The following is a 17199-nucleotide window of genomic DNA, read 5'->3' as shown; positions in this document are numbered from 1 at the left end:
GCGGCCAAACAAGGAAATTAGAATTTGAGAAACACTTAAAATAAGGGCTGTGTTGGCTTATCCTGGCGTCCCGTTTTGATAACCGTATAAATCTCTCTCGGGACAAGGTGACTTTTATCACTATATTCGGCTGTATGTACTCTCAGATTCGAAAATGCTAATTAGCATGAAAGTAGACATCATTGCAAGACTACAAATCCCTGCACATCATCTCTAGCTGACATCTTTGTTAACAGGTATTGTGCCAATTTAAAACTTACACATGACAGTTCAGAATTGTCCATTTAAGGAAATGTAGCCAATTTATTAATGACTAAATTTAGCTAACATTAAAATCCAGAGATTATTGCCTTTGCCTCGATTCGCAGTCTCATCCAGATCATCATGGTATTTGTAGTTCTTTATGATAGCCACATTAGCGTTTTCATTTGTTGTGGGGTAAATACAGGCGAAAATGTTGATATTTGTTGATAAGTCACCTTGTCCTAGAGAGATTTACACAGTTATCAAAACATCACCCCAGGGTAAGCCTACATTTAACGCAGCCCTTATTTGAGGTGATTCTAAAATCCCCTATGGGAAAAATGAATGGTGGAAAAACAATTGGAACCATTTCCTTGTTTGAATGCTAGGTTTGATGTGTATTATGACTCGTACTTTATAGAAGTGACATTACATGCTGACCAGACCTCTCGCGCACGTGTGTCCACCTCACGTGCATGTTGATTTTGTCCACCCACACCAGACACGATCAGGACATGCAGGTTGAAATATCAAAACGAACTCTGAACCAACTATATTAATTTGAGGACAGGTCAAAAAGCAGTAAACATTTGATTTATTAATACACAGATAAAAGGGTCAACTGAGTTTGTTTCTAGTAATCTCTCCTTCTTCAGGGTTCTTCATTGGACTTTATATGTCGGTTGGCAACCAACTTTAAGATGCATTACCACCACCAACTGGACTGGAGTGTGGACAACCGAGATCCCAGTTGTCTTGAAAGCACAATTATACAAATTAGTGAAACATTTATGGAACATCACAGGGCAGACAATTTTGCATGACAGAATCTGGGTCCTGTTCAAATTCACAACATGTATTCTCTTCCCCTGCATTCCTAGGGACTCCTAAGTGGCATGGTGGTTTAGGACACTGCATCTCAGTGCGTCATAGCCGAACCTGGTTCATAATGCAGGCTGTATCACAGCCGTGATTGTGAGTCCAATAGGGCGGCGCACATATTGGCCCAGCGTCGTCTGGGTTTGGCCGGAGTAGGCCATCATTGTAAATGATCATTTGTTCTCAACTGACCTGCCTAGTTAAAAAAAATTAAACTAGGGATCAAGGGACAACTTCTGAGAGTCGAAGGTCACATTTTCAGCCATGCAGAAACCACACAGGACAAAGCAAAGGAGCAACTTCAATCTTTATTGTATAGCAGAGACGTATCTATACTAACCCAAAAATATAAAGGCAACATGCAACAATTTTAAAGATTTTGCTGAGTTACAGTTCATAAGGAAATCAGTCAATTGAAATAATTAATTAGGCCCTAATCTATGGATTTTACGACTGTTCAGGGATGCAGCCATGATTGGGCCTGCGAGGGCATAGGTCCACCCACTTGGGAGCCAGGCTCAGCCTATCAGGATGTTTCCCCACAAAAGGGATTTATTACAGACAGAAATACTCCTCAGCACCCCTCCCTCTGACAATCCCGCAGGTGAAGAAGCCGGATGTGGAGGTCCTGGACTGGCGTGGTAACAAGGCCGGTTGGACGTACTGCCAAATTCTCTGAGGCAGTTTACGGCAGAGAAGTGGACATTCCTGCATTCATCATGCCAATTGCACACTCACTCAAAACTTGAGACATCTGTGGCATTGTGTTATGACATAACTGTGGCCTTTCGTCCCCAGCACAAAGTGCATCTGTAATGATCATGCTGTTTAATATGCCACACCTGTCAGGTGGATGGATTATCTCAACCATAGACAGAATGTGCACAACATTTTTGAGAAAAGATTTTTGTGCATATGGAACATTTCTGGGATATTTTATTTCAGCTCATGAAACACGGGACCAGCACTTTACATGTTGCGTTTATATTTTTTTTCAGTGTATAACAAGGGATATCATTTTGTACAGGTATTCCTAACTGAAATAGATGTCAGTCACAGTGACAGGTGAGTGACAGAAAAACTATTTTCTGGGGGTGAAATATAAAACAGAATGCTGTAGTTTGTCAGTGTCATGTGATAAAAAATTAAATACAAAAGTGCAAACAAAGAATTAAATTCCACCCAACCCTGAAAACAGTGATTTAAATTCACACACAAAAAAAGCCATTGAATTTCTGTTTGAAACAATGTCACAACATATCATGTTTACCACAACCGTCCAGTTTGAGGCCATGCCGAGTTTAGTTCTGGCAAACCTTTCTATATCTTAATTACGCTCCTAACACAAGGGTTACATTTAAGCATTAATCTCAGCAGATGCATTCATTCAAAGCAGATATTTTACCTGACAAAACCAGCAGGTACTGTGAGACTGGCTCCTTCCAAAAATGGCACCCTTTTAACTATATATATACTGTAGTCTTTATAATGAAGAATCCTTTTCAGAGACATAAATACAACATGCAGAGAGAGAGAGTAGGAAGTGGACTGTGGCGGGTGTAGGCTGTGTGGTCTTCTTTAAAGTTGAATCAGAATCCCCCCCCCCCCCCCCCCCTCCCCTCACAATTTTTGCATTGTGAAATGATGGCACACATTTTGGTCCATGGATGCTCAACTCTATACCGATGGTCGGTTGCTCCCTTTTCCCCACCTTCTCCTTCACGTTGACTAAGAAGATTCTACAGCTTTACACGCATTGATCTTTTACAGGAAGTAGTCAGGAGTACGGCGGGTCACATGGGGCTCTCCTCTGCGAGGGGCGGGGTCAAACTGAAGGCTGCACCGGAAACAAAGACAGTCACATTTATATCTGATATGACGCCTTGGAGCCATTTTTAGATCTAAATTAGAGGGTTGGTTCTATTTCAAGACAATGAAGCTTCCTAAGACCTTTATATACTCATCACAATTTCTAATGTTTGGAGTTTTACAATAAAGCTACAAGTAAAAGCATTTTTAACTGGGATTTCATTCTGAAGTGAGTACTTACAAGGAGTACTTGAGTGTGTCATCCAGCTCCATGATGGCGGCCTGGTTTCCACAGCGATAGCAGTAATTGGGTGCACTGAAGATAGTCACTACGTTACGGTCATGGCACCAGTTATAACCCTGTCAAAAACAAACACTCAGTAAATCTAGGAACACAAAGTGCAAGTCTTGCAAAACTAACACATTACATCATGCAAACAGGACAAAGTAAACATTTTGGTAAAAAAAATATATATATATATATATTCACAGTATTTTAAAAAAGGATAGACATCTTAGGACAAGGATAGTCAAAACAGTTGCTGTGGATCTTTGGACGCACGGCTTGATAAATGACCTTGCACTGAAGGGATTGGGTACATTGTCACATTTCATTATGAAAAAACAGGAGAATACCAGAACACTGGTTTGTCTGTTTAAACGTAGCAGTGACTGACCACGGTCCATCCTCATCAGGCTAACTGGTGTACATCAAGTCCTTAGAGGATGAAACATGCCAGTGTACCTCCATGACCAGCTGGTGAGCTCTGGAGACCAGGGTGAGTCCGTTAGCATGGTTGAAGGTCTCGGAGATGTCCTGTCCAAAGGTGTAGCCGGCACCGCGGGGAGAGATGCCCCAGCCGCCACGGTCATCGGGGTCTGACCACAGCAGGTCACACATCGGACCCTGGGGGAGGGAGACGGTGGCCATGTTAGTAAATTCAACAACACTAAATAAGGTGGCCATATTGGCGAGGTCAGGCTACAACACTCGGAGCGTCACCGCAGGATGTGATGTCATCGAAGGCGTTTTGTCTGTGCATGTTACAACTGAGATGAGTAGTGACTGGTTGGATGGTTGACAGATTAACCCTCTGATATACAATGGTCAGGGCTTACAGACTCCAGTGGATCTACATCCACACTAGCACTGTGACACGCTAAACAACTGGAGACGCTTCACTCAACATGAACAAAACAGGGGTCTCCCGGCCAGAGGCAAAAGCCCTCACATAGAAGTGAGCGAGGTGGAGAGCATGGTGGACGCCCCTGTGCTCCCAATGGGGACCAAGAGGTTTAAGTCAAGTGAGTCAATACTATGAAACAAAATATTCTGCATGTATTCTAACTAGCATGGTAGTATGAAGATTGGACGTCGTTTCTAGGAACATATTGGACATGTTCACAACATATTGGACATGTATTCTAACTAGCATGGTAGTATGAAGATTGGACGTTGTTTCTAGGAACATATTGGACATGTATTCTAACTAGCATGGTAGTATGAGGATTGGATGTCGTTTCTAGGAACGTGGAAGTGAGCTGACCTCATGAGGAACTTCCTGTAAGCGATCCAGCGCTCTGATGTGTTCCAGTGTGTCTATAGAGGGGGACAGTCCACCATGGAGACAGAAGATCTGCAGAGGAACAACAAGTCAGGACATTTCCATCTAAAACATGGTGTAATTGGTAGAACAAAGCAATAATTTAGGTTTATATTTCCATCTAACATCTTGGCCAGGTCGCAGTTGTAAATGAGAACTCGTTCTCAACTAGCCTACCTGTTTAAATAAAGGTGAAATAAATAATTAAATACAAAATAAATTGTGTTACTGTTAAAAACTAAATCAGTAACAGACGGACGTGAACATTGTGTCGGGTTGTAAATGTCACAATTACTTTTAAGACCTGTACTGTACAGCACATGGCTGCTAAATTGTATGGTTATGTAATAACATATAGTGGTAAAGAGTCCACTGCCACTACCTCGCTTTTCAAACTGAAGGAACTGAAGGAGGAGATTCAGCTGCATGTGGGAGGACAACATTTGATTTTTTATTCAAACAACGTATTTATTGCAAAAAGTAGAACCGACACGTTTCGGCTTCTGGCCTTCGTCATGGTTTTGATGAAGGTCAAAAGTCGAAAAAGCGTTGGTTCTACTTTTCGCAAAAAAATAAGCTTTTATTTTTTTATTAAATTCTGTTGTCCTCCCAAGTGTTGCTGAATCTCCTCTCTCCTTCATAACAGTGATACTAATAATACAGGAGTTTTATATAGAACTCTTCCAAGGACCCAAACAAAGACACTTGTGTAATACTTATCCCTAATATCTAATAAGTAAATACGTGATACATTAAAGCTGCAACATAACTTCTTGGGCGACCCGACCCTAATTCACATAGAAACGTGAGTTATAGATCTCATTGAAACCAAGTCTAAGAAGTGGTAGATCTGTTCTATGTGCTCAATTTCTACGCTTCCTGTTCTTAAGTTTCGCTTTAGTGTCTTTTACTACTGAACGGCCGGGATTGGGAGTCACATAGGGCGGCGCACAATTGGCCCAGCGTCGTCCGGGTTTGGCTGTCATTGTAAAATAAGAATTAAATAAGAATAAAGGTAAAATATTTTTTTTTTAAACTTTAGTTTTGTACACCAGCATCAAACAGCTGAAAATAAAATATTTTGGGTTATGTCAAATATATTTCACAGTGGTTTAGATGGTACAATGATTCTCTACACAATGACTACTGGTTTTGTCAAATAAACTGAAATTAGGCAAAAGAATAATATAATTTTAGCAACCAGGAAATGACAGAGCTATTTCTGCATAATGCACCTGTAACAACTCATATCTCACCTGGTTATCTACCAGGGCAGTGAGGGGCAGATAGTCAAATAAGTCTGTGAAGTACTTCCAGACGTTGGCGTTTCCGTATTTCCTTAAACACTCGTCGTAGAAGCCGTACACCTGGGTGATCTGTCTGCTCTCGTGGTTCCCTCGGAGGATTGTGATTCGCTCACGGTACCTCACCTGAAAAACTATAATTATTAACACATATCTGGATGGGACAACAAGTGTATAACACACATTACATTCACAGCGACTGCACATTCTGTTTTAGAGTCAACCAGAGATGGTTTAAGGTTGATAATGACATTTACAGTAGCAGCAATAAATCTTTTCCTGTGTTATATCAGTAGGCTGTCCTGTCCTCCGTGTAAACCTACTGACCTCCTCTACCCGTTTGAGTTTAACCTTGTTGCTGTTTTTCCCCATGCGCAAAATAAAATAATTAAGCAATATCAGAGAGGAATCGGCCAAAGCTACTTCAGAGTACACTCTAACACAGGGATGGGTAGCTTGCGGCCTACGGGCATTTTGTTAGCCCGCGGATCAACCCCCCTCCCACTAAATGCAAATACAATTTTTTTAGGACCTCAGTGGGGGTCTCAACTTAATGTTTGAGAATTATAAATGGGAGAATACAAGGTGCAATTTCAAAATATGGCTGTGAATCAGCAGTTTCTCTCTAGTTAGGGCAGTCACTGACAGTGACTCAATTAACCCACGTCAGCTAAAAATGTTTAGATCGGTAAGTTAGCCTAGTCAGCTATCTAAACTTGCAATAAAATAAAAAAATAAAAAAAATAGAATTACTGACGGGTAACATTGATTTTGTTGGTCACTATCACTCAGATATATCGAGTATATTTCTGTCCACCCTATGGCAAAATGTGTAGATTTGCAGGAAGTTAGCTGCAAAACCGCTAATGATTCTCTCTGCCTCATGGCATACTGAATAGAATTGCATGAAATTAATTATAAAACTGCTAAATCTTCTCTCCACCCCATGGCAAAATGTGTAGAATTTCAGCAAACTTAATTTAAAACGGCAACATTTTCTCTACACGTATAGTGGAGAATTGCAGGAAATGTCTCTCCATTGTCAAGAGGGGAGCCGTGGAAAAGTTTTGCTTGCAACATGTTACTTAGGGTCTCTGAAAGGCTAGGGCCGGCTCTGACCGCATGTGTGGCTATGGATGTGGGTATATGCAGACCTGCAAACCACTGCTTGCCTGGCTACCCAAACGCTATGCCCACGGATGAGAGTTTCTCTGCAATGGGTCAGAGTACCTCTACAACGATTTCTAGAACGGACAAAACATTCTAACTGTTCTAATTGGTCCCAGAAACCGATGGGTTGGGCCAGAACCAGAACACAAGTGGGTAAAGTGGAGGTTTGAAAATGTATCATTGGTTTTGCGACTGATTGGTTAGAGATGATCCAATCGCTGATTACTTAGTTTTATACAACACTTCTCATTTTGACCTCACCACAAGCAATTTTAATTATGGCAGCGAAATAATTCAGTTTGAGTTAGGCAAGGCCACTGCGGCCCCTCGTGATGAAATCAGATTATTATTTTTGGGCTGTTTACCTTGAGAGATACCAGGAGGCTGACTGTCTCTACAGAGTAGTAGCCCCTGTCCACATAGTCTCCCATGAAGAGGTAGTTGGTGTCTGGAGACTTCCCTCCGATTTTAAACAGCTCCACCAAGTCATGGAACTGTCCGTGGACATCTCCGCACACGGTGACCGGACATCTCACCTCCTGCACATTAGACTCCTTCGTCAGGATCTCTTTGGCCTGGAAAGGAGGAGACGAGAAAAGAGTTTGGGTTTAGGGATTTAGTTAGAGGATGGGTGAATTCTGGGATACAGAGCGAGAGTTTGGATGTTATTTCTTGTTTAAGTATTTAACCTCTATGGATTCGGTGACCCCCCCCCGGGACAGTTGAGCTAACGTGTGCTAATGTGATTAGCATGAGGTTGTAAGTAACGTGAACATTTCCCAGGACATAGACATATCTGACATGGGCAGAAAGCTTAAATTCTTGTTAATCTAAATTGCACTCTCCAATTTACAGTAACTATTACAGTGAAATAATACCATGCTATTGTTTGAGGAGAGTGCACAGTTACACACTTGAAAATGTATCAATAAACCAATATGGCACATTTGGGCAGAATTGATTCAACATTTTGAAGATAAATGCAATGGTTCATTGGATCAGTATAAAAATGAGGCACATACACTGCTCCCATCTAGTGGCCAAAATGTAAATTGCACCAAAACTGGAATAAATACATTGTAGCTTTTCTCTTGCATTTGAAAAGATAAAACAAAACACGCATGTTTTTTTCTTTGTATTATCTTTTACCAGATCTAATGTTATATTCTCCTATATTATTTTCACATTTCCACAAACTTCAAAGTGTTTCCTTTCAAATGGTATCAAGAATATGCATATCATTGCTTCAAGGTCCTGAGCTACAGGCAGTTAGATTTGTGTATGTCATTTTAGGACGAAAATTAAAAATCAGAGTCCGATCCTTAGCTTTAGTAGCTGATACCCAAGCGGCACACTTTGGAATTAAACTGTAACGAGCCAGAGCGAAATGTAAGAACAGCAAGGATATCAAACTGACATTTCCAAAAACATTCATAAAAAATATCATCAATGCTCCTTAAATCCTGCAAGTAAACTACGGTACTGCCAATGTATGTCTGACAACTCCAAAGTGAATGCAATGGCAATATGCAGCCCCGCCGCCATTTTCAGAATAATGTAGCTAGCCTGAGCATACAACAGTCGGTGGAGAAATGTACCGTGCTCGGACCAATGATCAAATTAAAACAGTTGTTTAACAGTTAGCTAATGCTCGCTGTCTAACATAGCCGGCAAACTAGCTTAGCTAAGGACTTGCAAGATCACAAATTAAATAGGCTAAAATTACCTTCTCGCAAAGGGCTTTCACTTGGTTTTCCGAGAGCTGCTTGCATTCGCCGAGTTGCTCAATCCACCCATCCAATTCCTTAGTGAATGACTTGTCGTCCATGTCTGGTTATATTTCAGCTAGCTAGTTAGGTTGAAAACCTATTGAAAACTAGTTTAGCTAATGCGTTCTCGTCATTCGCACTCGTTTTGCTTTCGTCGAAAATGAATGCACGATCTTGCTAGGTTACTGACTCTGTTTTAAATTGGTTCAAACCATCGGCACTAGCTAACTACTTGTTAAAAATAAGCGATGCATGTACCTCAAGCTTATGTTAATATGAAAAAGCTAAAGAAATGCGTGGTGCAGTTGCAGAAAACTGGCTCTGTATGAAATTCCGTGGACCCAACCCAGCTTCTTTCCCGAGCGACAATCAATGAGGGAGTTCTATTACACTGAACCGGGCAACGTTATCGGGAGGAGCGCCCATCTCAAATCGATCTGTAATATGCGCCGCTTTGTCATGTTGCCAGAATCGTCCAGAAACATTTATTTATTTTCCATAAAATAAATGTTTGAATTTTCAAACTAGGATTGGAAAGCTTTTTTTCACCTTTGCATGTGGAAACACAGAATCCTACTCATCACATTTATTAGTTAGCAAGTTAGTTAAGACTTATTTTACAATGACGGCCTTCACCGCCTAACCCGAACAACGCTGGGCAAATAGTGCGCCACTCTATGGTATTCCCGCTCACGACCAGCTGTGACACACCCCGGGATCGAACCAGAGTCTGCATTGACACCCCACTGAGATGCAGTGCCTTAGACCGCTGCGCCACTCGGGTGAGTAGTTCATTTCGTCACTTTTGTTTTGAGCCGACTTCTCCGTCGGCCAGAGCTGGGCACCTACCTGGCTCACGTTCGTGAGGCAGCACAGTTCTAAAACTATGCATTCACTTTTCACCCGAATAAAATTTCTCCCATCGGAGTAACCCAAGTCAGATAAACGAACCACCCTGTTCTTGCTGCGTTTACTTGGCCGATGGACTTCACTGGCCCCCTTAATCTGAGCTTTTCTGCCACCGTGTGGTTACGAATGGGTACTAAATTGTGCTCTCGGTATCAAAATAATAAACCTATCAAAATAAATCCCATGAATATTGTGGAAAATAGTGTAAATATATATACTGCTAATCAAATGCTTAGGACTACTGTGCATTCACAGTGAATAAATACAATGGACTGGCTGGAATCAAGAACAACTATACAGAATTTGAGGCGGCTCATCAGGTTTATGACACAAGCATGCGCATTGAGTTTCATCCCAGACAGCAGTAGGAGGTCATGGTTTGTGCAATAATGAATCCTTGGGACATCCCAACCCTGACGTTAGCTTATTGAAGTTGACATTTAAAATGGTTAAGGTAAGGTTTAAGGTAAGTGTATGGGTTAAGGTTTATGGTATGGACGTCCCAAGGATTCAATATACCCCTAACCATGAGAAAATGGCAGCAACATTGAGGCATGGATGACATCAGGTAAGACATTAAGTATTTAACATGTATTTTCTGTTGTAAAATAACATAGTTAGCTGAACCTCTTCACCTAAACCCTAGGTACATAGGCACTGAGTGCAGTTCGCGTCCACTATTACTTGTGTTTTGACCAGTCATTGATTTTGACAGACGCAGTACGAAAATGAATTGAATGAATGATGAAGCTTGATGGGAAGTCACTCGGAAAATATAGTTTACTAACCTATCAATTACTTCAAACTGTAAGAAGTTAAGCTACCCTTAAGAAAAAAATATAGTTTACTGCAATAAGTAACTTTGAAAAAGTAGTTCACTGCATCCAAACAATTAAGTAAAAAGTGATCATATCTAAATCTAAAATGTAATTGACTACAAATTGCAAGAACATATCGCTCAGGAGTCGGATGTTTACACAATGTGTATTTTAGCCTATTTAAAAACGACAACTATGTCTGATGCCAGTGTTGTTCCCGAAAATCCCCCCCTGACAGAATTCTCCCCTCTACATTTCACTGATCTTAGAAGCAGAAAGCCTTGCTGAAATGAAACGCAGCCTAGCGTGATTATTGACAGCTGCCTTGAAAAACACAAATAAAACATGCCTTCTGCTTCTAAGTTCAGTAAAATGTAGACTAAACTGACAACGGAGTGAAGAGCAGAAATCTCAACTACCAAGCAAGTCGCAGCAATGAAGAATTGAGTGTGTGCGCGTTCGAAGGGGTGTGAGAATTCTGGCAGAGGATAGATTTTCGGCACAACACCAGAAAAAAATGAATCTCTTGCCTACTTCACCCATATTTGATTTGATTTTAGCAAAAAAAAGTATTGGGTAGTTCCAGTAGTTAGCTACACCGTTACATTGCAAAAAAAAGTAATTAACTACTGAAAACACTACCAAGATTTGAATTTGGTTCAACTACCACCAAGCTACTGCAAAATTTAGTTAAATTACTAGTAGAACTACTTGTAGTTCACTACTCGCCCACACTGATAACAACCAACACTTCTACAGTTACTGGGTTTCCACACCTAGCTTCTCACTTGCTGTCACTGGAAGCTAAATCAACGCCAGTTTTATCCAAGCAATGCTCTCTCTCTCTTCTCGCAGGTCCGTCAGTTCAGCACTTCGCTGACCAGGCAGGTTTCTGGTCACGGTAAGCAAAGCAGGACATACAAGCTACTGGAAGGGCTCAACATTCCACAACAATTATGCAATGACGACTGACGACTTGAGAACAATATTATCAAACACAGGCGTCTATAGTCTAAAGATGTAGCCGTCACAGTCAAAAATAGGCAAAATACCTCAATATAATCCTGAAACTTCTAATGGGTGCAATGATTTCCCCTCTCTGCAGCCTGTTTATCCCTCCCATCCAGGTGTATGGAGTTGAGGGTCGCTATGCCTATGCTCTCTTCTCAGCAGCCAGCCAGCAGGGCAGACCAGAGTAAGTGGAGAAGGAGCTGATCACAGTGTTTGTAAGTCAGTCCCATTCATTTCCAACACACACACACACGGGAACCCCTGACTGTCATCTGTCCCATGAACCTGGATGCCTTTCTCTTTCAGACGACCCGGTTTCAGACCTGGTATCCAGCTACTGCCCCATAGCTATACTAAACAGGCTTTATTTCTGTTTCTCCAGGCCCTAGTCAAGGACCCCAAGCTATCTGGCATCATGGTGAATCCCCATGTTAAACGCAGTATCAAAGAGCACACCTTCACTGATGTCATGACCATCATCATCAACGTCCTCAGTGGGTAGCCAGCCTTATGTCACCTGTCTCGACAGACGGGTGAAAGAAAGATGGTGTTACAAAAGTTGTGTGTAATAACCGCGTAATGTGTAATAGTTGTCTTGTGTGTTGTTTATGTGCCTGTGTCTGAGGCCCTGATGTAGCCCTGACATTAATTGCCCTAAGTAGTGTTGTGGAAATTCTACACAGGGACACTCAAAGTCAATCTTAAATGAACCTCTCCAGCAAGCTGGAGAGGTTCCAACCAACTCAATAATCCATGTACACATGTCGATCAGGATCTCCACTGGGTCAGTCCCGTTAGTTCTCTTATATACAGACACGTTATATTTCCATGATTTAGCTCATTCATTATTCATAATTAATTCATCACTAACATTTGGTTCATGCATGTGACAGACCAATACCTCATGAGGCTTCTTCTCTCCAAGTTGAGACCTTGAAACTGAGATATCCTTTCGTTCTGGGCGTACTTCCAAATTGCAGATACTGATTGTGAGGATTCGTTCAATCAGTCACTTGCATGAACACAAAAATAGGTTATTAGATAAGCACAAACATAAAATGTTCCATCACAGGAGATAACTACATTTGTATTGAATTGAATATCTTTACTTTCATTCCTCAGATGTTATGGCTGATAACGACCGTCTGACGCTGACCTCTGACATCATCTCAGCCTTCAGCAAGATGATGAGGGCTCACCGTGGAGAGGTCCTCTGTACTGTCACCACCACACAGGTAGGAACTGACACACACACACACACACACACACACACACACACATTCCATCATTACACATATTTAATCTAATCCCAGATCAGCCAACTCAAGATGTACATTAATCCACACTAAAATGTAATTGTCATGTTGTTTACATTTACAGAATTTAATAATTTGCAGATTAATTATTTTCATTTATTTGACATTTTCCTAATCCTGTGTATCTTTCACAGCCTCTGGATGCTGCCAACCTCAAAGACCTGAGAGTTGCTCTGAATGGCTTCCTGGCCAGAGATGCTCAAACTGGAGACTAAGGTAGGAACTAGGAACTCACAGAGGAGGCTAATGAATAGCTAATACTGAATAGACATAACAAGCCACAGTGGATGAAAGAATAATGGAATCAGTGTCCACCTACAGAATCAGAAACGTTGACATTTTAGGCTTACGTTTCCATTACCCCTGATTAAAATCCTCACCATAAAGTCTGCAAAATCAAGAGATGAATATAGTGATTATGAGCTGGTTTGTACATTCTGCTACATGTCTGAATGTCTTTTCTGTTCTCTCTCTGCCCAGTCGGACCCCTCCATCCTGGGTGGAATGACAATCAGCATCAGGGACAAGTATGTGTACATGTCTACTGAGACTAAGATCCAGAAACTGACCAAGATCAGACCAAGATCAGACCTAAGAATTGGCATGGCTTGCGTCCCAAATGGCACCCTATTCCCTATGTAGTGCACTACATTGTTTGACCAGGGCCCTATGTAGGGCAGGTAGCCTAGCGGTTAAGGGTGTTGGGCCAATAACGGAAAGGTCTCTGGTTTGAATCCCTGAGCCGAATAGGTGATCATTCTGTCAATGTGCCCTTAAGCAATGGACGTAACCCTAACTGCACTTGTAAGTTGCTCTGGATAAGAGTGTCTGCTAAATGTTCAAAATGTAAATGTCTGAGACCAGGCTGAGGGAATAGGGTGCCATTTGGGATTTTTTAAAAACTTTTGCATAATCAACTGGAACTAAGTCCTATGGACTCAATAGGGAATTAATGGGTAGTGGAACAATGTTAATGGGAAATGTTTATGTACAGAGCATTCGGAAAGTATTCAGACCCCTTGACTTTTTCCACATTTTGTTACGCTACAGTCTTATTCTATTCACAATATCCCATAATGACAAAGCAAAAACAGGTTTTTAGACTTTTTTGCAAATGTATTAAAAATACAAAACAAATACCTTATTTACATAAGTATTCAGACCCTTTGTTATGAGACTCAATTGAGATAAGGTGCATCCTTTTTCCATTGATCGTCCTTGAGATGTTTCTATAACTTGATTGGATTGCATACACCTGTCTATATAAGGTCCCACAGTTGACAGTGCATGTGTCAGAGCAAAAACCAAGCCATGAGGTAGAAGGATTGTCTGTACAGCTCCGAGACAGGATTGTGTCGAGGCACAGATCTGGGGAAGGGTACCAAAAAATAGCATTGAAGGTCCCCAAGAACACAGTGGCCTCCATCATTCTTAAATGGAAGAACTTTGGAACCACCAAGAGTCTTCCTAGAGCTGGCTGCCCGGCCAAACTGAGCAATCGGGGGAGAAGGGCCTTGGTCAGGGAGCTGACCATGGACCCAATGGTCACTCTGATAGAACTCCAGAGTTCCTCTGTGGAGATCAATCAATCAATTATTGATTAATTATTAACCAGCTGCTTCCTGTGCTTGGCCCTCCTATGTTGAACATAATAAACGGCTCTCTATCCACCGGATGTGTACCAAACTCACTAAAAGTGGCAGTAATAAAGCCTGTCTTGAAAAAGCCAAACCTTGATCCAGAAAATATAAAAAGCTATCGGCCTATATCGAATCTTCCATTCCTCTCAAAATTTTTTGAAAAGGCTGTTGCGCAGCAACTTACTGCCTTCCTGAAGACAAACAATGTGTACGAAATGCTTCAGTCTGGTTTTAGACCCCATCATAGCACTGAGACGGCACTTGTGAAGGTGGTAAATGACATTTTAATGGCATCGGACCGAGGCTCTGCATCTGTCCTCGTGCTCCTAGACCTTAGTGCTGCTTTTGATACCATCGATCACCACATTCTTTTGGAGAGATTGGAAACCCAAATTGGTCTACACGGACAAGTTCTGGCCTGGTTTAGATCTTATCTGTCGGAAAGATATCAGTTTGTCTCTGTGAATGGTTTGTCCTCTGACAAATCAACTGTAAATTTCGGTGTTCCTCAAGGTTCCGTTTTAGGACCACTATTGTTTTCACTATATATTTTACCTCTTGGGGATGTTATTCGAAAACATAATGTTAACTTTCACTGCTATGCGGATGACACACAGCTGTACATTTCAATGAAACATGGTGAAGCCCCAAAATTGCCCTTGCTAGAAGCATGTGTTTCAGACATAAGGAAGTGGATGGCTGCAAACTGTCTACTTTTAAACTCAGACAAAACAGAGATGCTTGTTCTAGGTCCCAAGAAACAAAGAGAACTTCTGTTGAATCTGACAATTAATCTTAATGGTTGTACAGTCTCAAATAAAACTGGGAAGGACCTCTGCATTACTCTGGACCCTGATCTCTCTTTTGAAGAACATATCAAGACCATTTCAAGGACAGCTTTTTTCCATCTACGTAACATTGCAAAAATCAGAAACTTTCTGTCCAAAAATGTGGCAGAAAAATTAATCCATGCTTTTGTCACTTCTAGATTAGACACTTTGCAATGCTCTACTTTCCGGCTACCCGGATAAAGCACTAAATAAACTTCAGTTGGTGCTAAATACGGCTGCTAGAATCCTGACTAGAACCAAAAAATTTGATCATATTACACCAGTGCTAGCCTCTACACTGGCTTCCTGTCAAAGCAAGGGCTGATTTCAAGGTTTTACTGCTAACCTACAAAGCATTACATGGGCTTGCTCCTACCTATCTCTCTGATTTGGTCCTGCCGTACATACCTACACGTACGCTACGGTCACAAGACGCAGGCCTCCTAATTGTCCCTAGAATTTCTAAGCAAACAGCTGGAGGCAGGGCTTTCTCCTATAGAGCTCCATTTTTATGGAACGGTCTGCCTACCCATGTCAGAGACGCAAACTCGGTCTCAACCTTTAAGTCTTTACTGAAGACTCATCTCTTCAGTGGGTCATATGATTGAGTGTAGTCTGGCCCAGGAGTGGGAAGGTGAACGGAAAGGCTCTGGAGCAACGAACCGCCCTTGCTGTCTCTGCCTGGCCGGTTCCCCTCTTTCCACTGGGATTCTCTGTCTCTAACCCTATTACAGGGGCTGAGTCACTGTCTTACTGGGGCTCTCTCATGCCGTCTCTGGAAGGGGTGCGTCACCTGAGTGGGTTGATTCACTCATGTGGTCATCCTGTCTGGGTTGGCGCCCCCCCTTGGGTTGTGCCATGGCGGAGATCTTTGTGGGCTATACTCGGCCCTGTCTCAGGATGGTAAGTTGGTGGTTGAAGATATCCCTCTAGTGGTGTGGGGGCTGTGCTTTGGCAAAGTGGGTGGGGTTCTATCCTTCCTGTTTGGCCCTGTCCGGGGGTGTCCTCGGATTGGTCCACAGTGTCTCCTGACCCCCCCTGTCTCAGCCTCCAGTATTTATGCTGCAGTAGTTTATGTGTCGGGGGGCTAGGGTCAGTTTGTTATATCTGGAGTACCTGACATGATGACTCCTTGTTGTCCCCAGTCCACCTGGCCGTGCTGCTGCTCCAGTTTCAACTGTTCTGCCTTATTATTATACGACCATGCTGGTCATTTATGAACATTTGAACATCTTGGCCATGTTCTGTTATAATCTCCACCCGGCACAGCCAGAAGAGGACTGGCCACCCCACATATGCTCTCTCTAATTCTCTCTTTTTTTCTCTCTCTCGGAGGACCTGAGCCCTAGGACCATGCCCCAGGACTACCTGACATGATGACTCCTTGCTGTCCCCAGTCTATCTGACCGTGCTGCTGCTCCAGTTTCAACTGTTCTGCCTTATTATTATACGACCATGCTGGTCATTTATGAACATTTGAACATCTTGGCCATGTTCTGTTATAATCTCCACCCGGCACAGCCAGAAGAGGACTGGCCACCCCACATAGCCTGGTTCCTCTCTAGGTTTCTTCCTAGGTTTTGGCCTTTCTAGGGAGATTTCCTAGCCACCGTGCTTCTACACCTGCATTGCTTGCTGTTTGGGGTTTTAGGCTGGGTTTCTGTACAGCACTTTGAGATATCAGCTGATGTACGAAGGGCTATATAAATAGATTTGATTTGATTTGATCAAATGTATTTATAGAGCCCTTCTTACATCAGCTGATGTCACAAAGTGCTGTACGGAAACCCAACCTAAAAGCCTAAACAGCAACCAATGCAGGTGTAGAAGCATGGGAAAACCTCCCAGAAGGAAAACCATCTCTGCAGCACTCCACCAATCAGGCCTTTATGGTAGA

The 17199-nt window shown here is 42.1% G+C and overlaps 1 protein-coding gene and 1 pseudogene across 1 annotated transcript; one reads left to right on the top strand and one right to left on the bottom strand.

The window, feature by feature from the left end:
• Positions 1 to 1411: 1411 nt before the first annotated feature.
• LOC109880541 (serine/threonine-protein phosphatase 2A catalytic subunit alpha isoform-like) lies at positions 1412 to 9407 on the bottom strand. The gene is made up of 7 exons (XM_020472739.2): positions 8736 to 9407; positions 7375 to 7584; positions 5792 to 5965; positions 4479 to 4568; positions 3677 to 3838; positions 3173 to 3291; positions 1412 to 2959 (listed from the first exon to the last, which is right to left on the bottom strand). The coding sequence occupies exons 1-7, from the start codon at positions 8835 to 8837 to the stop codon at positions 2887 to 2889; spliced, it is 930 nt and encodes a 309-aa protein (XP_020328328.1). The 5' UTR covers positions 8838 to 9407; the 3' UTR covers positions 1412 to 2886.
• A 416-nt stretch (positions 9408 to 9823) lies between these two features.
• LOC109880547 (ATP synthase subunit O, mitochondrial-like) lies at positions 9824 to 13540 on the top strand (annotated as a pseudogene).
• The last annotated feature ends 3659 nt before the right edge of the window (positions 13541 to 17199 follow it).

This window comes from Oncorhynchus kisutch, linkage group LG15 (genome assembly GCF_002021735.2).
Source record: "Oncorhynchus kisutch isolate 150728-3 linkage group LG15, Okis_V2, whole genome shotgun sequence".
NCBI lineage: Eukaryota > Metazoa > Chordata > Actinopteri > Salmoniformes > Salmonidae > Oncorhynchus > Oncorhynchus kisutch.
Note: the sequence above shows the minus strand (reverse complement) of the source record. Positions and strands in the feature narration are given on the sequence as shown.

Coding starts and splice junctions, on each gene's coding strand:
- LOC109880541 (XM_020472739.2), bottom strand. CDS start 8,837: ATGGACGACAAGTCATTCACTAAGGAATTGGATGGGTGGATTGAGCAA. Junction 7,585..8,735: donor TGAAAGCCCTTTGCGAGAAG/GTAATTTTAGCC, acceptor CCTCCTTTCCAG/GCCAAAGAGATCCTGACGAA. Junction 3,839..4,478: donor TACAGGAAGTTCCTCATGAG/GTCAGCTCACTT, acceptor TCCCTCCCCCAG/GGTCCGATGTGTGACCTGCT.